Below are 22,551 nucleotides of genomic sequence, written 5' to 3'. Positions count from 1 at the left end.
GGTTGGGTTTAGTCACCTCTTGGTGATTTGACCTCAGGCTTTCTAGTAGGAAAAACACCAGCTGGATTATTACTATTTTTCCCCCACAGGTGCCTGTTAATGTTCATAGTGGCCTCATGTGGGTCCACTGTAAGCACTTCCAGCCCAGCACCAAGCAAGAGGCATTTTTGCTGAAAAAAAGGACCAGTTTAGCAAAGGAAAACGCCAAAACATGAAGGCTGTGTCGCCACGCCATCACTTTACTGCGGGCAGCTTGCCCGGAGAGAGGTCTGGCCACGCTTCACTTTGTGGCTGAGGGCATCTTCTTGCCTCACGTTGTGGGGATTACAGAGCTCATTGTGTTGTTATGAGTACAGCGAACTCGGGCTTTTTTGTTGGGTTTTTTTAGGTATTTTTGCAGGTCCATCCCCCTCGCCTCCCTGAATCTTGTTTGGTGCTCAGCTGAAACTGGGAAAAAAACCCAATAAACTAACCCATGGTGTATGGAAGCTGCATCTCAGTCCCAGGTCCAACGCTCGCCCTGACGGCAGGTACCTCACAGCCACTTCCCCGACCGGGAACCCCGCAGCCCTTGTGTGTTTGCGAACAGCCTCCCTCGACCGAGGAAATATCCAGCCGTCCTTGTCAAGGACCTGGCTGTGCAGTTGCCGTGGGCACATCATGAACAGGGACATGCTTGTTCATACTGTTCAGGGCTCTTACAGCAGCTGTACGTACAGCGTAACTTTCACTTCCAGCAACTGTTAAGGGAGTAGCAGGCAAGTTTTTGTAAATCGGGTTGGAACCATTTAGGTGATCGCTGTCCCTTGCTCTCTTCTCTGCTCCTCTGCTAGAGCTGGTGGAAAGGAAGGGCAGACACTTCACTGCACCGTCCTGGGATTTAATTCAAACCCCCAGTTGCTGGCAGTTGCAGGTAGTTGCTGGACTATTGATACAGCTTAACATGCACATAATGCTCTACGTGAACAATTCTTTGCTGGGAACGATAAGCAGCGTTACCACAGTGCTGCAAGAGGCAACACACTTAAAAGGACGCAGCAATTCGAGCTAATTCCCTCTTCCCTTTGGAGGAGTTAGCAAATGATGGGTAGCAGAGGCCTCAGCTATGCCTCTGCAGGGATTTTGTTAGGGATTCTGGATAGCAGAGATGCCATGAAAACACCAAACATTCTTCTATAAAAACGGAAATACTCCAGCTAGATGCCAAAGACAATAAAATAACAGTGATTTTTAACGTTGCACAAACAAGAGAAGCAATTATTTGTAATTTACTGTTTATTTTCATATACAAAAAGATAAACTTGAAATAGTTCTTTCTAGTTTTTTTCCTCCTATCTGTTGGGGTGTAGCTGCTTCACACAGGGCAAATACTACATTCATACTGGTTTATTCGGACACCCAGTGCAAAGCTGAAGCAGCAAAACTCCAACTTGGCAGATCTAATTTCAAACTTGAGACTCATTTCTAAAATACCACAGTAAAAAGGAACAAAGATCCACTGCAAATTCATGAACTATGATACAATGTTCTTTCCAAAATGTCTTCATAACTGCAATACAATGGATGTCTGCATTAGGCCATTTTATGTATACATTTTATATATATATATACACTTTTGCAGAATATATATATATAAAATATATATATATAAAAAATCAGCACACTTCAATCCAAAAGGGGTTACAGCAACGAGCTTAACTCTCTGTATACTTTTTTCTTTAACAGGATACTTTAGTATAACTTTTGTTAACTCAGTAGTACAAGCTATCTCTGTTCTACATTTTTATAGCTACAAGAGTGAAATATAACCTACAACATTTACATTTCACATATCTTGGTATACAAACAGTACTTATTGAATTTGAGCCAAGGACCAAAAGACTCTTTAAAAATTATTTCACCATCTGATAGAGCTTCCTGTAATTTACACTCAGTTTATTCTGCAATCTTCTAAATCATTTACGTAATTTCATAGTTTGACTTTAAATCCATTCAAACTGGAAATCCTGGAGAAACAGGTTACTGCAAACTCTTATGTATACTCTATATATACAAGTTAAGTAACACAGCGTAATAAGACTTAGCTATTTATCCTAAAACTGATATACACATATTTCACTACGCTAGACAAGTCTTAGGATTTTTATTTTATTTCTTTAAATAAAGCACAAATTTAGAAGTAGCTGGTAAAACTTACAATAAGATGGTTTAAAATGACAAATGGTTAGGGTGAGATTTCTTTCTGCTGGTGCCAAAACATTTTCTTGTGAGTTTTGTACTATGCTGTGTTGTTTAACTGTATGTGTCTAATGTTACATGCAGAAAGCTCTTTCCACAAGAATTGACATCAAACTGTACTTAAGTCAACTTTACAGTATAAAATTTGTCAAACTTAAGGACAAATGTGAAAATATTAACAGGTGAAAGATCAGGCTTTCAACTCTATCATGAGGATCATGCAGAATTCATAAGCAGATAGTTTGAGCAGATTGACAATGGCATTGTGCGGACTTATGGCATAGAATTGAGGTTAAGAATGTTACTTAGTTTGCAGTAACCACCTCCTTCAATTCTCATCCACCAACAGATTGACTTTTGCATCACAGTTACTCCATTGGAAGGCCAGCAGCATTGCAAAATGCCTCCTTCTGGGGGATTTTAGTACTTTTGTAAATGATTTACCAAAGATAATCATAAACCATCAATAGCCATAGAAACACTTGACAGTCAAGGAAAAAACGGGGGAAGAGAAACATCTCCTTTTCTTCCTTTAGTAATAGTAAATTAATTACTAACAATTACTTACTAGTAATTAATTAATTGAGTTACTAGTAGTAGTAAATTCATTACTATTGGGATGGAAGGCTACTATTTTGTCCAAGTAAAATACAGACCGTAATGTTACGTCAGCTACATGGATACATTTTTTAAAAACAGACATTTGGGAGGGGAATGTGTACAGTAAAATATTAACGAAAAGAATGGTCTAACTTTTTGTTTTTCCCCAGAAAATATATCCGGAACAGAATTCTCTTCAGGAAAGTACCATTAAGGAGAAGTCGATGTGGTTGAAGGTCTGCTTTTATGAGAAGGTTCTTGCAAGAAGGTAGTTGGAAAAAGGAAAGGGCCAGACAGGTTCTCGGTCTTGCCAACATATTTTTTGCTATCCACAAAGTTGCTGTGGTGCTAAGTCCACCTTCAGGAGCTATGAAATGCTCCGACCTCCTCCCCCTATTCCTCTGTCATGGTTGGATTTTTGGTTTGGGCTGGTTTGGTTTTTTTTTTTTTGGGGGGGGGGGGGGGGGGTTAACAGGGGTGGCAATGCAGAGATGCCAGTGACTACTGAATTAGGATTTTAATTGACTAGGATGGGTACTGGTTAAACTCCAGTTCCTCAAAACAGTGGAAAAGTTGAATAAAGTATGGCCAATGCCTTCCTTTTCACAAAAAGAGAAGCTATGAAGTCTTCCCAGAACATGCTTTAGTTTTGCAATACTAAACCTTACCGGAATGTTGTACACTGAGGTTTTTTTTGTTGTTGTTGTTTTTTCACAACTGGAAAGATTAAGAGGCCTCTCCTGCAAAATGGGCCAAAAAATGCAGAAATAGTGTTTTAATCACATCATCTGCCCCATTAAAATACTGAAATAAAAGGTTAACAAAGGAAGCACTTTTCAGAAAACACTTTCTTGATATGTATCCAGCACAATGCCATTATAGAGCTTCAGAGAAGCCCTTTTGGTTTCAATGTTGGAAAACAAAAAAGTTTTGCTTTTTTCCTTCAGTCCTTGGGGATCACTTTCCATTTACATATATATATCACATATATACGTGTATATATGTATATGATACATATATATAAACACCCATATATAGCAAGGTTCCTGTTTGTGTATGTTACAATATTGTAGTATCAAGGAGAATCCAGATAGCAACACTGTTTAACATGAGGTTTGAGGTAATTGGTTCTTGAAATACCTGGATCACAGACTGCATCCAGAAATAACAGCTGGGCAATGAAAAGTGTTTTTTCAGACAGAAAAAACTAGTAAAAGAAAAAAAAAAAAGCTTACAGCAGTTGCTTTTACATGGAAAAATAAAGGCACAACAGAACAGCATTACATTTCAGAACAGCTGGATGGACATAACACAAGTATGACCTCTTTCTGTGGAAGCGTCCTGACAAAAAGGATTACTGCTTACTCGATAGGTTAGTACTTCAGTCAGGGAACCGAGCGTCACCCTAAAACTAGAGTTTTAAAAGAGAAGTTTCATGTAAGTAAGGGACCAGGTATGTTTAGAGAGTGCTCCAGGAACACACACACACTCGTGGTCCCACAGAATTCGATGGCAAGTCTCCCCCTGGCTTCCACAGGGCCAGGACTTCACCAAGAACACAGATGTAGGACTCGGCAATGACAGGAGCCTGCTCGAAGTCGTTTAAGCGCTAATTTCAAAAGGCACACTGTCAAACCAGCTTCAAGGTAGCACAATGTATTGTTTGGTTTAAAGCTTTTTTCAGTAATTCTTACCCCACTGACACCATGCTGTTGAGGTTAAGGGAACCAAAAAAGACCAGAGTGGATTTTAGGTCCAATGGGAAAAGTTAGCTTAAGTGAAAAGAATACATTTTAAGTCACTTTTCTTTAATACTTTTAGAATACCATGGATTGGTTATGCAAATTTGGAATGCTCTTTTTCTAAGTAGGACTTTGGACATGACAGTGCTCCTTTTCTTTAGTGCCTCCGACCCAGACCATAAAATCTGACGTTGGGAACACAGAGCACATATCTGCGTGTTCTGGTGAAGCCTGATTAGTTGTGTCACTTGAGAGAGAAGGAACTTCTAGGAATTGGTTTTATCAGGACTCTACTGGCAACAGCTCCTTACAGATCATATTGTCAATGCAGCAGACGCAGCTGCTATAAACGGATACGGCGGCGAGCGAGATCGGCCTGGCTATTTGGTCTCGGTAAATTCTTAACACCCTGACTTCACAACTCACTGCAGTATCACGGCATATGCCAAAAGACACACTGCTCACACATGCATACTCGCATGAATACATGAAAAAACTCTTCCTGTTTAAACTGAAGATGGTCACAGAAAAGCAGTAAGCATCTTTAGCAGAAGGGATGCGACATGCAAGATAACCTAAACATATACTCAGTGCCATCCTCAAAGCATGTCCAAGTACATCCAAACTTGCTCCTCAAACTGGTTTCAGGCTAAACTTGTTCTATCCTCTAGACTTTGATTTAGTGCACACTTAATTTAAACATTATATATATATATTTATTTATTTATTTGCTGTGCGTACACAGACCTTTCTCCCTTTTCCCTGCAGAAACATATTAGACATTACAAAAATAATTTGTGGTATAAAAGAATTCTCACACAATGTAGAATTTTTGTTTGTATATGTAACTAAAATATATATATATATTTTTCCAAAAGTAAAAAAGTCAAAATGTCCTTATTTTCCTCTATTATATAGTCTATTTTATTTACAATGTTACCAAACAATATTCTGTATGTAAAAGTGATAATAGTTTGCGGGACACTTCCTGCTTAGCAACTTCTCAAGCGGAGTGTGGCTTGAAGAGGACTGCAACAACAGCACTGTCACAACATTATCAACCAGCACCTTCCTCTGCAATAAGAGTTTCTCCCATACTGAGTGAAACCAGACCCTTCCCCTGCAGAACAGGGCAAGTTCTGACAGTCTGCCTAGAAAGTAGCACACGAGGAATAAAATGTGTGTTCCCCAGTTTCTGTGCTGTGATATTAAGGGGGATCAGGATTCCTAATGGCAAGGCCTTACCCAGCCAACCTGGAAATACCCCCGAGCAACGCCGCACTGAGTGGACCCATGGCTTCTCCTGCTTCTACCAAAACCAACAACAAGTGGGAACAGCAGTGAGTCAGGAGACCCAAGAAAAATGCAGTGGAGTTACTGGGGGGCACCCATGGACCTTCTCTTCAAAACAAACATACACAAAGATCTCAGCATTTCCATAGGTGTAACCTTATCTAGCATAGTATGTTCTGTAAGAGAATTTCAGCTGAAGAACGAGGCAGAATAAAAAGTGGTTTTCTTTTGTCTTCAATCGAGAAAACTTTATGATCAGGACTAGCTAAAATCTTTGATCATAATCTATAAGCCTGCTGCTAACTGATGGTTAGACTGGTTTATAGCCATCTCTTATAACATGCACCTGTATGTCAACATGAGCCACATACAATTTCCAGCCTTGCTGTACTAATGCAATTTCATTAGCAAGTCACAGTGCTCTCATCTCAAAAAAAGCAATTTTAGTTTCTGTGTCATTTCCAGTTTCAAAATGTGAACTCAAACTTCCTCTACCTAGGAAACCAGCCCAGCCTGTGCAATAAATTCATAAAGGGAGTTACACCGGAGAGAGGGGAATCCTGGCTCCTGAAGTCAAGGAGAATTTTTACCCAGGACGTTCAAGGTTAATATTCACCTAAGAACTGCCACGCAAGAGAGGAAGGTCAACAACAAAATTCTGCAGCAAAGTATTTGAAGAGCTACTTCTTCTAAGTCTGAATGGCAAGTGAAACGTAGTGCTTGGGAAGTAACGTAAGAGGCGTTGTACCCATCATATTCAAGGGAGTGTTAAGAGGAAAAGAGCCCCAAATGCTTATTACAGCTACACCTATGGACGTGCCCGATTGCTGACTTAGAAAAAGCCTCTGCAGTACTGAACAGAACCAAAATCGTGTTGTCAATGAGAGTTCAAATGCTAGATTAGCGTTGAGGAAACTACTTGCTTGACAGCTCAAGTGCTGAAAGACCAATAAGTTCATCAGAGCTTGTCTTCATTAATAAAATAAATAAATACCAGTTTAAAAGAACAGCTTTAGCTAAACTGGTACAAATTTGTAAATAAACAAAAGTTCAGGATTTCCTTCTCTGCTGCGATAGCAAGACACACATACCTACACACATTTAAATTTGTAACTGAGTACACAGGCAATTTGGAAATTCTTTTTAAAATCAGTTTCTGAATCCTGTTGACAAGATGATCTATAAGGAACCATTACACCAGGGCAGATGTAGTACTTTACAATCAACATTTGGTCAAAGTTTGTACAGTCGTGCAGTTCCCCGCAGTAAGATAAGCTACACGTGAGAATTTTTGTTTATGCTTTCTCAAAAGAGAAGATTTCAGAGACTGTCTAATAGGCTATTAAAATCATATGGCACTTTCAATAAATACTTTAAAGCTTCTTAAAGAAATCAGGATAAAAAAGCAACTGCTGTAATAAGCCTGTTTTAGCCATAATACATAATGCTGAAGGAAAAAATCCAGAACAGCAAACAGATATTAACAGTTAAAAGACAGTACAGCTTTTTTCTTTCTGCAGCAATATGAACTGGCTCCCATTCCCAGGGAAATGGGAGCAAGCCCACCTCGAAACAAGTATTCACTCAATCTTAACTGCTCTACGCTCCACCCCAACCCCTACATCACTTCACTTCTAAAACATAGTCACATTTTAATATAAATCTCAGTGCAGAAATGTATTAAACATGAAAAATACTGATCCTGCAAACCTTTATGACCATGCTTAACATTAAGTGAGTGCCTAATGTCATGACACCAGAAGAGCTACATACACGCTTAATGCTAAGCATAGGTATGTTGCAGCATCGGGCCCAAAGATGCCAACCACCACCAGGGACATCGGCTGGGTCAAAATGGTATCGTTCTGTCTGGTTTTGTCAAGGTGTTCTCAACAAAAGCACATCAAGAAACAGAAACTTCCAAACCTACACGCGGAAATACAGTTACATGTGTGTACATACTAATATGCAATATACATTCAGTAACTTGAAAGAATAGGTTAAGACTTTATTCAGATAGACAAATTAAGGCAATTATCTTAATGTCTCTTCAAGATAAAGGACCGTGTCCTCATTTGTGACCTCTAGGTTTTAAAGCTATATTTTTCAAGAAATATATTTCAATTTTCTTTATATTTTCTCCAATTAATGATTTTGTTTGCTTAATAAATTATATCTGTGCAAGGGTGCACGCTGATAATTTGGCAGTGGCAAGAAGTCCAATTCGTTTATATAATACAGACTTTTTACATTTTCATTACAGGGTGATTAGTTTAGGACTGCATTTTGGCTTAACACAAAGAAAAATTTAGAAGTTCTGGCCATCCAATGGACATAACTTTGTCAGTCTAGCAAGACACAGAATTCATGTTATAGTCAAAGTAAAAAAAAATAAAAATAATAATAAAAAAAAGAAAAAAAAAGATGTACTGTCCTTTCACTAAAACAGACCAAAAAAATAACACAGAATGGAAACAGCCTTCACAAATAAGAGTGAATAATGCCCAGGTACCTTATATAGGCAGTTATTCTACAACTGTATACAGTTATTTACAATGGTGCTTTATAAAACAAAAAAAAAAATGGTAGCACTTCCTAAAAGATTTTGGAACTTTTTTTCTTTTTTTTCTTTTTTTAAAACTCCCTTGTCATAAAAGCCAACTTACATTAAAATATACTTACTACAAGACAACACAACTAACAAAATATATAATAAAACTCATACAAGTAGAAAATTCTGAGGTATTTCTGGTTTGAGGTGGTCTGTGGTCATGAAGTTTTTAATTTTTTTCAGTTTAAACCTCGGAAGCCACGTAACGTGTGTGTGTGTGTGTTTTGTGGTTTTTTTTTTTTAGTTTTTTTTTAAACATTGCATGTTTTGCAAATTAAAAAAATATTTCAATGTTGAATCAGCAGCATTAGGAACATTCACTGACTAGAGCGAGTTTATGGCATAATAAGAGTAACGGTATTTTAGAATATGCACCACTTTAAGACAAAAGAGTTTCGTCACAGAGTAAGGAGAAAGCAGCGTCAAAGAAACCAGTTGGAGAGATGCTGCGATAATCACTGCTGCTGCTCAGCTGCCTCTGCAACCTGCAACTGGGCAGTTCGTAGGCTTCTCGGATGCTACAGGAGCCATCTGCCACCGGTTCAGGTATTTCTACCCCCCACAGCCCCAAATTAATAAGGAAAAAAAAAAAAATTATAGAGCCAGTTTTCACACTTATCCTCTTTTCACCATCTGCACCAGTAGCTTGGGCTGACAGATAATCAACCCCAAGGCCGAATTTCCTGAACTGACTTGCACTTAGTGAGATGCAAAAATTTTCCCATCTACCAATATTTTACCAAAGTGCTTCTGAGAACACACTTTCCCACCTCTTCCAATTACACTGCTTAAAAGCGTCCTTCCCACTACTATCTGGAGTTGAAAAATAAAAAGGTAATTATAGTTCTGCTTTGTTCTTTTACCACCCAAGCCCAAGACAGTGGAGGAAGAAAGAACTAGTGCCTTGCTTACAACCATTGGCTCTTTAACTCGGCTTTCTCCGTACACTGCAGCTGTTAATACTCTGCCCAGAAATGTCCTTCCCCTCCTCTAATGGTTACCTGAGAAGTAGCTCCATAGCAAATGATGTTTCCCCAAATGCTGCCAAGTCCAACGTCACTCTCCCCACCCCTATTCTACGCTCCCCCCTTCAATTCTACCATCAAGAATTAACATTCCCGCCCAGTTACTTTTTTTTCCATGTTACAATGACACCCGTTAGATCCGTAAAAGACACATCTGCTGTTTTTTTTTGAAGCTCACTTCCAAAAAAAAAAAAAAAAAAAAAAAAAAAGGAACTGAACCCAAAACCAAAACAAAATGGGGAAAAAAAATTCTTTTGAGGAAGGTGTATTCTTTATATAACAGTCTTAAGTTTCCTCCACAGTTTGCAGCATTGCGTTTTCTAAGATGGTAGGTGGTTTTCCTTTACGTCACAGATGCTCCGCTCAGAAGACAGACCGATAAAGAGAAACCCAGAAAACTGAATAAAACAAAAACAACTGAAGTGAGTTTGTTGAGGTTCTGAGGTACCTGCACCTTTTCTGCATTCATTAGTCGGCACCTGAATGCTTGCTGAAATGTCCATTTTTTTAATACAGTAGAGCAATGTGCTGGTAAAATTGATCCAATCCAAAAAAATAATAATAATAATAATAACAATAATAATAAAAAGTCAAGATAAAATAGCAGCTGCATTCATGTGTTTGTTGGATTTTTGTTTTTTTTGTGTGGGTTTTTTTTTTCAACTTTTTTTTTTTTTTAAATCCACTGAGTCTGGAAAGACAAAAGTGAACCAGGACTTAGATACTAGACTCTTTGGGCGGCAAGTCCACGTTGGTGACGGACGTCACGATGGAGACGAGGCAGTCCGAGGTAGTGCCGTTTACGGATTTGCGGATCTGCGCAATGCGCTCCTCGACACAGCCCGCCGAGAGCCGAGCCTCCGCATCGTGGTCCCAGCACTCTTCGATGGTCACGCAGAGCTGCGCCAAGCCCTGCGGACAACAAGGGGGAGAAAGCACCTTCAGCAACAACGTCTGCTCCGGGGACCGTCTTTGCAGTGGACGAGGAGGTCCACGTAACACAGCTTAATACTGTCAAGAAAAACTAAGAAAATTTTCTCCACGGTATGCAAATTATTGTGAGATTAGATTTAAAAAATACTTTAAATATGTGTTTTGGGGTTTTTTTAAGGTTTTGCTTTCTAGAGATGTAGGGCTTGGTCACATCCAGCTTTTTTTCATAGCCCCAGAAGTAATTTTTTTAATATCCAAATACATCCTGAGATTCAGCAGTTAAAGCTTGAAAAGACAAGACATCAAGTATTACAATTCCCGTGATAAAACCCTGAGACCTGGCAGCACCCTATCAGTTACTATGAAACCCTTGCTTTGTTTGCAACCACTTCTGTAGATATCCCCAAAATAACTAAACTCAACACTGCTGGAAGAGCGCAACTCTTATTTGAACCCTCATTTGAACTGGAACACTCATCTTTATCTACAACCCGCAGCTCTCCTTGACTTCTAAGCAATGAGTTAGTACACCCGAGTCCAGCCAAAACCGTGGCAGTTTGGTCAGAATAGAGGCATTTAGTTTCTTACTGACGCCCTGTGAGATTTCATCGTCTGCTCAGTTTCCCAGTCTGAAAAAAATCACCTCTTTTATTAAAAACACAAGCCTGAAATGATCTACCTCTGGGAAACCCATGCTGCATTTTCCTTCATTGTCTGCTTGCCTTCACATCTAATTAATTTTTCCTCAAAAAATTGTTCAAGTCTTGCATGCTATCTAGCTTGTGAGGAACGCGTCTCCAATGGTACGGATCATTTTCTTTTTCTTAATGAAAGGGACTTTATTTTCCATTCTTTCACTATATAAAGGAGACCTACTAAACCACCACACGCTCCATGTTCAGCACTGCCTGACTTTAATCAGCTGGTTTACTCTCTAAATACAAGGGACAAAATGGAAAGGGGAGCATGAAGGTGTTGAGCAATCCCTCGTTGCCCAGCGCTGACTGTCCCTAGTACTAGGGAGCAGATCCGTGCACCGGGGTGGACTGGTCAGCTTCCCTCCGAAGCTAACGAGCGATGCACAACCACATCCCTCATTCCCATCACACAGGAAAACATTTTCCACCATTAACCAGGAGGGACGTACGGGGTGTTTCAGCCAGTGATCCTTGAACACGGGGCGCATCTTCTTGTGAACCACCACTTCTTGCAGGTCCTCAAGGGATGGGTGCTGACCTATTTCTTCTTCGAAAGGCAGCATGTATTCATCCACTGGACCTAAGGTGCACATGGAGAACTGTGTTAGTACAGAAATCTCCTCCGCAGAGAGGAGAAATCTCCGCATCCTCCCCATGCATGACTGAGCTGCGGCTCCAGAGCAACCTCAACCCACCGCAGCAAACCCTGAAGTTCACATGTCACTGCAGACAAATGTGATTTACATTCCTCCTGCACAATGGACTCTGCTGTCCCCGCTGCTTGTCTGGCCATGAATATTCCACCTCGTCGAGTTACGAATCCAAACCCTCAGCTGGGCCTCCCGATCCCACTGCTCTCCTTGAGGAGGCTTGCCGAGTAGTCCATGACTTATTGTAACAGGAAGAGCAAATCAGCCCATCCTCCTCACATTTTAACATAGCAATTCAACACACAATAACCTAGACAAAAGGTTTCGGCATGAGCATAATTTCATTTTAGGCACTGACTAGCAAGGTCAAGCATACAACACTTATAATTTCTTGCTTTGTGATCTGGCTTGTTCATAGGTTTGAGTCAGCCCTGACATGCTGGAGCCAGATGCACTTGTCCCAAGTACCAGCTCCTAAGTGCAAAATGATTTCTGAATGCTTTAGTTATACCAGTTATGGCTGTGAACTGCCCTGGGCCACGGGAATGAGACAACTGTTAAGAATCAGTGCAGACGCTAGATGTAGCAATAACTTTTGCTTATTGAAACATCATTTGGCCTTTGGCAACGCGTAGACACTCTCACAAATGGCAGCCCGGCTTAACTGATGGGCTTTCCCAGGGTGCTCCGCAGCATCACTTAAGGTTTCTCAGTAGCAAAGAGTGATCTCTTTCAAGGGTGGAGATATTTCAAGAGGGCCTTTCCAAACTAAAATAAAAGAGCTGACCACTTTAGCTGGTCATGAACTGTGACACCAAGAACATGATGTTTAGGTACTCTAAAAAAAAAAAAAAAAAAAAAAAAAAAAAAAATCACTGAAAGAGCTTATCGTTACTCTTGTTGACACAAGGTCAGTCACTAAACCAAACTGAAACACTCGCTAGAACGGATGGCAAAATAACGCTCATGACCTTCCCTTCCTCTTCCTCCAAGAGGAATCAAGGCTATGAAGAGCTGCACTGGTGGTCTCCAAGCCAAATCATGGTCACCAGCTATCCCACAACTGGAATTGAGTCAAAGCTCTGGTTCTGAAGTTACATTCACTGCCTTTCAGCTCCACACATCAGGACTAGGGTCACTGGTCACTGAAGCCAGCAGACATGACTCTGACCACAAAGATGGAGCAGATCTGTTAAATAAGTTGATGCAATTTAGACAACATCACTTCTGAGCTAAAAGTGCAAATGAGGTTCAGCATTAACACCCCTCATCCCAAAGGAAGCCTTTCCTCCAATTTAACGGTGCTGTGTAGGACACCTGGAGTAGCTTGGCCAGCTGCTGCCTGAGAAGAGTTGGAAGGAGATCACAAACATGACAGGCAAAAATCCAAGCGGATATCTGGGGGGGCCTCAACAGGGAAAGGTTATTCCTACATCTGACAAAGACCTGCAGAGTGATCTGGGTACCACTGTTTCACCCCACTGTGCTCCCACCTCCCTGCTCCTCCAGCATTTTACCTGGTTAGCTAGGAACTTTTTGAAGGAAACACCTTCTCTTACCACATACTTATGCAGACATCCTAATTATAATCAAGCTCCTTGGTGCTACTGCAATACTAACAAAAATGTTTGAAGTCCAGGTGAGGTACTATTAATTTATTAACTTGATAGCCAGTCCAGAGCACCCATATCTACACAAGAGGAAAGCAGTTGGAGCAAGCAGCCTTGGAGCTACTACAATGAAATGATTGCTTCCCTGACCAGGGGCAAGATCCTGCAAATGGCGAGGGGTGTCACCAAAGGGCAGATGTGCTATTTGGACAGAAAAAATGCCCCACATTGCAGCATCATTTTAGGATAAAAAAACTGAGAAAGGAGATACCATGAAAGTTCATTCTTTTGGATCATTCAGGAGAAAGTGAGATCTTCCAAAGCTGTAGATGGAACAACAAACTCAGCCCACTGCTGAGAGAGAGCTTGATCAGCAAAACTCAAAATTTATGATAGCGGGGAAATGGACTTGCTGACCCAAGAAGATCCTTTCAGCCCTGTGTTCCTGCTATTTCACCAAGGTGCTTCACTTTGGGCTTTCCATTGAGGCTACCACGCTGCCCTGCAGAAGTGAGGTGTGACAGCCAAGCCGGAGCTGAGCACAGCTCTTCTCTGGAGCTCAAAGCCTGCCCTGGTCACCCACAGGAATGCAGAGTGCCACGGAGAGCAGCACAGAGCAGGCTCAGGACTAAAGGACATCCACCACCGACGGAGGAATCACCTACTCCTTCTCCCTCTGAGTTCCAGCCCATTTGCAGTGTAACCAGCATAATTAAAAGCACTTTGAGATTTGAACACTACAAAGGTTATTATCTACAGAGAACGACAGCTTATGTTAAAAAACAAGCAAGTGAAAAACAGGTTAGCTGCTTAATAAAAATACACCATTGATTTTTTGTTTGTTTTGTTTGAAACAAAGCCAGGCCCATTCTCTGGACACTAAACCACACTGAAACAGAGCCCTCCCCAGGGACGAGACAATCTTTATTCTTACCATCAACTGCTCTACATCTGGAGACTAGCTCCCACAACACCAGTCCCATTGCATACATGTCTATTCTCAGGAAGGCGTCTCGCTGGAAGTTGATTGCTCCCTCTAACACTTCGGGAGCCATATACCTCCTTGTTCCCACCTACAGGAAAAAAACACAACTCAAGTTACATTCCAGTTGGGCCCATCAGCCTCCACTGGTTGGAGATGAGTGACAGCTGGTTTCATTAGCCTTAAGGCTACTTCTGCTAAAGTTGCACCTCACCTGAAAAACAAGCAAAAGGGAGCAGTTTTTTCTGACACCGATTCTCATTAAGATCACTTGAGTCTAGATAAGCTACCTGAAGGAAAAAGCCAAAGTGCATAGCTACGTGTGTGATATTCATTCAGCGTACGCTACAGGTCTAATTTAAATGCAGCACGGCACGGTGAATACGGATGAAATCCTGCCTTCCCCGCGTCCCACCGCATCTTGCTCCAGCAGCACACACTGCATGAGAAAATGCTGTCTTTGGAGACACACAGAACACCCTGAGGTCAAGTCAGACTTGCTTATCATAGTCGTTGAAAGTTCAATCCCCTTCACTAAAAAATAAATAAATAAATAAATAAATAAATATTAAAAAAAAAAAAAAGCGTAAAATTGATATATCCTGAAAGGTAGGAAATGGTGTTGGTTTGACAGCCTTGCATTAAAAAAATGTCTCCTGCATCCACAGGAGTAGGAAAGCATGAACCCTGCAAAGTCTACCCTGCCCTGGCTTGCTGTGATCTGTTCGGAAGAGATCCCCTCTTGCTTTGAGGGGATTCAGTCCTCATTATAGTGCCGATCTTGTTGTTTTTAGTCCAGGCAGAGACACACCGAGTTCCTCATGTGGTTGTGGTTATATACATGGCAGAATTATAGCCCATAATATAGAAGAGTGGAGAGCAGAGCAAGGAAAAAAACCCCACCTTTTTAACATGGGAATTGAAATGCCTTTAATATTTTCCTTTAGGAAATTCTCATCTGTTCTTGCTGTTACCTGAGGCAGTGGGGACAGGCGGAAGCCAGGATGTGAAAAGGCATGGAAAATACTGGAAAAGCCCCAAAAAAGAGGGCAAAAATGAGGAAAGCTGCCAGGGGCTAACCCACAAAAGCGTTCACTCCTGAGATAAAGGTAAAAAGGGAGCCTGCATTGGAGATGGGCATTCAAAAAAACCCCAGAGGCACAAGGAGGGGATGTTGGCCTTGCTGTGCCCCGGGCACGAGAGCAGAACAAGGGGCCGCTCGCCACAACGCAAAGGCAGAAAATTAAGAACCCATAAAAACACAGCAAATTGTTTACGCAGCGCAGAGCCACCTTGCAAGATCTGCCATTGCTAAAGGTCACCCAAGCAGCCAGCCTGGCTGAATTCTTAAAAATAAATGAATAATTTTAGGAGTATTAATATTTAATACCGAGACAATAAAGAGTCAGCAAGTCGTGTGTTTGAAGGAAGAAGCCATGTGCCCCTGGGGCCACGGGGACTCCACCTGCACAGCGGTCGGGAGGGTCTGAGCACTCTCCCCGCTCACCCAGGTCAAAGCAGCTCCTGGAATTTATGCCCGAGCACAAGTTTTTATGGAAAAATACATATCTTGAAGAGAATTAAATGTGTCTATACGAACTAATCCCCACTCCTGAGGAACTATGGCAAGCTCAACTTTTTAAAATATTATTGTTAAAGATAATGATTACCTGTCCATGAGTGTCCCCTGGAGGTTTCCCAGGCTCAAACCGTACAGCTAGTCCAAAATCGGCTAGCACTGCCGTCAAGTCGTTCTTCAGCAAGACATTTTTACTCTTGAAGTCCCTATGGACAAGCCAAGAAGCAAGTTTGGGAAGGGTTTATTACGGCACGTGTCTAAATCACATTGCAACGCTCCACGTTCTAAGTCTATAGGCTTAGCAGCCTCTAGTAAATCAGCTCCTTCCTTCCTTCCCCGGCTGCCCGGCACAGCCAGCACTGGCAAATTCGGCTGCTCCTCGCTGCCCGTGTCCCTAAACCACAATCAGGCAGCCCTGTGCTGCCCAGCACAGCATCAGCCAAACTCTGTGGTGAATTAACCTCAAAATAAAAGCAAGCAGTGATATGAAGGGGGTGTTTTAATTAGAGCAGGCAGTGTAAGGCACCATTTCTTGCTCTGAGCACCAGCTGTGGACCCCCACCTCTGGGCATTTCTCACATTTCTCACTCCCAACAACAAAAGCAAGACAGTTAAGGGGATGCATTTACTCCTTATCCTAGTAAGGATGTTTGCTCCTATCTACAAAATTAGATGTTCCTGGAAATCAGCAGATGCTCGTGGGACTCTCTTCACCCTGACTACACGCTTCGACAGACTTTTGCCATAGTCATCTATTGCACTTATGTTTTAATTCCCGGATCGATCTTCCGCAGAGAATTCAGAGGCTTGGAAAGCAAGCAGGGAAGGGGGTCAGCCCTCACTCAGACAAGCTGTCAGGATCGGACCAGGCAGCTGACGGGCAGGTGTAAGCATTTGCAGTAGAGATGGTGGGTCTGTGCTTGAAGGTGGCTTTAAGGGGACGTTTGTGTCAGTCCTGTGCTGCAGTGGGATCATTTCAGGGCAGCTCAGGTAAATCTGCAGGGGCTGGAAGGCGGGGGGGTAGGGGAGGTGGAGGAGGGTCACACCAAGATGCCTAGCCAGTCAAGCCCTGTTCCCTGGGCTTCCCACATTTTCATCTGAAAAGGAATGTTTGGCAATCTAATTAAATTACAGACCTTAGACAGCAGATGGCAATTGTCCGGTATGCTCAGCATTATAATTTCCCTATCATCAATTCACTCGGTGACCCTGCTGATTGCAGGACATTGCAGGCCTGCACAAAATAATTAATGAGGGCAGATACAATTGTTCCGCACTAGAGAGACCTGTCAAAATTCTTTGGGAAGAGAGAAACTGCTGGACCATAGAGAAAGGCTGCTCGCTGCGGCCTCGGATGCCAGAGCACCAGCTCAAAGCACCACGAGCAAAAATCATCCTGTAGCACCCAGCCCCTGATTCTGAGCTTAAAAAATCAGAAGAAAGGATTTTTCCTTTTTAAGCTAAACACAGCATGATGGGCATTTCTGACTCGAGGATTAAGATGGGGAGAGTGGGTATGAAGTTGGAGAGCATTGTACAGCCAGGGAACCCCAGCAGAAACCAGCCTCCATCACCTCAAGGGGACACATGGGGTTTCCAGGGACACAGTACAGTTTTGCAGAGCCTGCAAAACATTTGTATCCCTCCGTTACAGAGGAAAACACCATTTACCTAATACCTGTCATCTTAGACACTGACTGCTTCTGTGCTATAGCAGTTTCCCCACAGGCTTAGAAAACAGCCATCACCTAATGACATAGATAAACTCCTTTGCTCGGTCAGCATTAGGGGATTATGCCTTCCAGGATGGTACAGATTGTGCAAGAGATTTTTGCAAAACGGTGGCTCAATAAGGACCACAAAGAAATTATTAGACGGTCTGCATGAATGATACGTTTCCAAAGTGAAGCAAGATGTAAACCAGTATCATCATATAGGCATTTGCCGCTGCTGTTCACCCACAGTGCCCTTTGGGCATGCAACAGTTAACTACTACATCTTGATACGTGATGCAGGGATTTCCCTTTGCGCTTCTTTTTTTCCCCCTATTTCCGTACATTTCCCCATTTTTCCATGCTATCCTTCCTTTCACAAACCACCCTGAACTGGCAAGTGTAAGCTGAAATGCAAACATATGCAGGACAGGGAGAAAGACCTCATCCAAGCCATGCCAAGTAGAATTCCCACTAACACCGTATGCATTAGACCATCCTAAAATGGTCACCAATAAAAGAAAGCGTCCTGAAAAGAAAAAAAATATCTTTTTCCATGTAATGCTTCAAACTAGAGAATAAGAAAGCGAGCAGACTATGAACAACGGGTGCATTAACTCGATTCAGACACCAGAGATTTTATTTTCAGCTTCCACGTGGGGGCACTTTCGCACCAACAAGCAATCCCGTAACCTTAATCCTCCTTGTATTGCCGGGGGCCAGTAAGGAGTTCGCTGAACCCCTGCCCAGCAATGACTCGGGGAGTCCCACCTGGGAACCCCAGCATCTTCGCGTGCATTGTGAGAAGCCATTAAAAAAATACCATCTCCCTCCCCACTCCTCGATTTAAAATGTATTTGGCGTTTTCTTTTAAAACAAAAATAAAAGGAGTGGGATAATCCAAGGGAAATCCCCTGTGTCCTGAAATCCCTCTTCCGTAGGTATGTGCTAAATTCACACAAATGGTGCATTCTCCATCTTTTATCATTTGCTAAATGGATGGGGACACTAATGAGCACGATCTGTTGCTTTAAAGCCTTTCTATAGCCTTTCTCTGTTCCCCACCCTCAGGAATTTTCATGTATAAACCACTGCCTTTATTCCACAGGGACAAATGTCAGGGACACAGGGGTCAGCTCCAGGAACAGCACAAAGGCAGCTGCAGGCTCTTTCAACAGCCCCCAGCTCTCAGAAACCTTCAGGTTCGGGGAGGGCGGTTGTTTTGGGGGCAGGGACACCCTTGCAAAACCAGGGATTATCTCGCCATACACGAAGACGGCCCCGCTAGATCGGGTACAAATTGCTGCAGCTGGACGTGGGGTTTAAGTCCCTCCTAGATGAAACGTGGTGGGTGGAGGGGGAGTATGGCCACGGATTACGGCGTGTAGCCCGCGTAAATCCCTTCTGGAAAACTCCCCCCTCCTGCCGTGCCACTAGCAAACCACCCGGTAGAGATGCTTTAGTCCAGGGCAAGCAACGTGGGACTTCGGAGAAGGGCGAAAACAAGTACGGTTTCACCCAGTGCTTTCTGGGTTCCCGCTGTCCCCACGGCACTGCCACGCAGGTGGGTTGAAGCGTGTGCCAAGAGGTCTCAGGGGCACCGTGGTGCCTGCTCTGGTGTCTCTCATAAACACCCTGGCACGTCTTGGGCACTATAAAACTACAGTGAAAAATATATAGCAGCCATTTTCTGCATTTCTACAGTTTCTCCATTTCTTACCTAATGATCAAAAGCTCTGTGGGAAGACACACAGTGGAGTTATCAGTCTAAAACACTTAGGGAAAAAAAGAGTCCAAATCTTGGTACGGCCATAGAAATACATGGATTATAATGTGATTTATCAAGCACAGTCCTTTAAAAGAGCGGTTCTGCAGCAACCAGATTTCCCTTTCCACTACAAGTCAGGAGAAGAGTTGTTGGAAGAGTGAAGCACCTACCCTTCAGACATTTGCCATAAAGCGCTACCAATCATATGACTGTTTCACGGACAAGACGCTTACTTGCCCTTCACCATTTCATCTGTGGTTGAAAACCAATCTTGTCTTAGCATAGGGTTTGTTGGGTTAAAAGGCATTTACTTCCTAAAAGCACAATCTCCTCCATTCAACAGCATCATTTCAAAGAGGTTGCAAACATTTGAATGCAGCACTTGAATGGTGTCAACAAAAGAGGCCGTACCTGTGTGCTATAGCAGGTTTGTGTCCTTCACCTTTGCACCAAGGGACATCTTCATGAAGGTAGGACAAGCCACGGGCCATTGTTTCTGCAACATGGCAGAGCTCATTCCAGCTGATAATATTGCCCTTCAGGTAATCCGTCAGAGAGCCCTGTGAAACAAGACATCATATGTTCTTAATCGCAGACCCTGCTACGTGACAGTTATGCCAACTCATCAGTTTAGAAAATGGTTTTAATGAGTGTTTGAGAAATCTGAACCTTGATTTAACAGGGGGGAAGAAATCACTAGCGGCAGTAAAAAAGAAGAAGTAGTAAAAACCAGAAGTGTTCATGAGACCTCAGCCCTTGACAGCACAGAAAGTATCTGGATGTCCAAAAAGATGTCCACTAATCTGCCAGGGAATGGGAGGGAGGTAAGGAAGGCACAAAATCATCTCAAAACAGAGCAATTCATCCAAGCTCAGAAAGGGGAAAGCCTTCCATGCAAGAAGATGATGCATTGTATCAGCTGGTTGTGGCAATGATTGACTCAGTAGACCTTGGATTAAACAGAGGGATAACGCTGCTGGCTCAACCCCGGATTTGTGCGTGTTTGTTTTATTTGAAGTGTTAGTCATGTTTGATAACTAAAGCAATCCATGAAATGGGAGATATGCCCCAAGCTTCAAAAGCAAACACGGAGCCCATCAGCAAAGGGCGAGTTGGGATGGCAACGGTCTGCGACACCCGGCTCCCACGTGTTCATCTACGCACGTTAAGAGATGGTGACCGCCACAGACGTGAGCTGTGGCCTTTTGTGCCTCTCTCTCTCCTCAAGTCCCACCTTTATTAATCCTACGTTTGTGTAGGAAAGCCTTAAAAGCTAAAGGAAGAGTCTTCGAAGGAGGGGAGCAGGAACACTTCTCCACTACCAAGCCGTGGCTCACCAGGGACAAACTGGCTAGATTACAGAGGAGCTTCTGGGAGAATATCAGACACCAAACCCTGCTGCTTCACAACCAGCTGCCTCTGTGCCTTCCCAAAATGTACACGCAATGATACGTTACCTTGTCGTGGAAAGCTGTGATCAGCCAGAGCTCTGTCTCTAGGTTTGTCCCTCTTTTCTCTGCTGCGATAAATTGCAAAAGGTTTTCATGCTTCATGCCAGGAGTATTGAAAATCTCCCTCTCACTCTGCCAAGACTGCTTATCCTAAAGCAAGGAGAAATGCACCATCAAAGATCACGCTTCCTTTTAAAGCAAACAACTCCTTCAGCTCAGTCAGAGCTGCTCAAGGTCCTCTTAATATCATCCTCCAGCATTTGGATGTGATGTATCCCTTCAAAATGAGGCTATTTTCCTAAAGGGTAGATACTAGAGAAAGACTGGAAGTTGCTGTTCTCAGTCTCCCTTCTCCAAAATTATCCTCAGCTATTCCTAAAGCACATGTGGGGGGAGGGGGGAGGAATCCAAACTCAACCTCACTGAGAAATAAGATTTATCGAGATTTCCTAAGGTTGCTTGCAAGAATAAAGCCTGTGCATACAGCACCCAGATCTGCATTGTAGCTGTAATTGTTATGATTACAAAATCTAATCTAGGCTCTATTGAATATTTACTAGTAAGTCACAGCTGGCTTGGACAGAAGATGTGCAAATCTCCTTTAGCAACGCTATGACAACAAATACAGGGCAAAAAATTAACGAAGAAGGAGACAGCGAAGGAACACAAAGATGCTTCAGTCCTTCTTCTTTCATTTGACTTTTGATTGCTTTACTGTTTCCATCTGCAACTCCTAGAGAGTCAAGTCAGGAGTGTTCAAAGGTTTCCTAGAGCGTAAGACATGAACTGACAGAAATGCTGCAGTGCAATTGGCTTTCACAGCGCTGGGGCTGTGCCTTTGTAAGCTGTAAACTGTTTGCTAGGTTCGGGTCCGGATTTACAATCTACCCAGGCAGGACACACAAAGCTGGGGCTTTGATCCTTTGTGTGCACTTTGGGCATCGCAGCTGCACGCTGCCTTGCTGGACTTTAACAACATGGACATTTGCAGCAAAGTTAAAATACCCTGTAGATCTCAAAATGTGCTTGTTATTGCCCTTCTTGCAACAACTACTACTACAGGAAGCATTTGGTAATGAGATAACATAGAGAAAAGTGTAGGAAGGTCCTTGAACTTTTTCCCCCAGCAGAAGAGTCCAAAAGCATCTTTGTTACGGTCTTAAAAGCACCTCCATCGGCACTTAGAGCATCTCAGCCCCGGTGAGGAAGCCCAGTGAGTGAGAACCTACTGCAATGCCCTTCTCACCTGAATAGGGAAGATTTTCACTGCTACGTAGTCATTCATCAGCTGAGCCTTCCACACGCAGCCAAAGCGTCCCCTCGCCTTGATCTCCAAGAGCTGCAGAGGCTTTAGGCCAACCAGGGGAGAAGGGGGTGGTGGGCCGGGGTCCTGCATGAGAGAAAAACATTGTCACCAGCTGAAGCTGGACTGTAAAACGAAGGGAGGGGAAAAATGGAGAGATTGCATATGGGGAAAGTGGCGTAAAGAAGTGACATCTTATTTAATACAAATTATTTAGATGTACTGTTTGCAGCAAGAGCAGCCCCAAATTCCCTATATTGCTCTGTAGGGTATTTGTATAGAACATATATAACAATCTACACCTCCAAGTGTCACTTTGTGTGTCAAACTGCTGCCTGCCATCCTCTGGCAAAACC

At 42.6% G+C, this 22,551-nt stretch overlaps 1 protein-coding gene across 1 annotated transcript in view; it reads right to left on the bottom strand.

Annotated features, from left to right (window-relative positions):
* Positions 1-1,257: 1,257 nt before the first annotated feature.
* ACVR2B (activin A receptor type 2B) overlaps positions 1,258-22,551 on the bottom strand; it is a 106,325-nt gene continuing 85,031 nt past the window's right edge. The window contains exons 5-11 of the mRNA XM_069778252.1: positions 22,139-22,282; positions 20,899-21,042; positions 19,853-20,001; positions 16,053-16,167; positions 14,335-14,473; positions 11,590-11,720; positions 1,258-10,421 (exon numbers count right to left, since the gene is read on the bottom strand). Coding sequence (XP_069634353.1) covers positions 10,227-10,421; positions 11,590-11,720; positions 14,335-14,473; positions 16,053-16,167; positions 19,853-20,001; positions 20,899-21,042; positions 22,139-22,282 — 1,017 coding nt within the window. The 3' untranslated portion in view covers positions 1,258-10,226. The remainder of the gene's footprint in view (positions 10,422-11,589; positions 11,721-14,334; positions 14,474-16,052; positions 16,168-19,852; positions 20,002-20,898; positions 21,043-22,138; positions 22,283-22,551) is intronic.

This window comes from Haliaeetus albicilla, chromosome 2 (genome assembly GCF_947461875.1).
Source record: "Haliaeetus albicilla chromosome 2, bHalAlb1.1, whole genome shotgun sequence".
Lineage (NCBI taxonomy): Eukaryota > Metazoa > Chordata > Aves > Accipitriformes > Accipitridae > Haliaeetus > Haliaeetus albicilla.
This window is presented reverse-complemented; position numbering and strand designations above follow the sequence as displayed.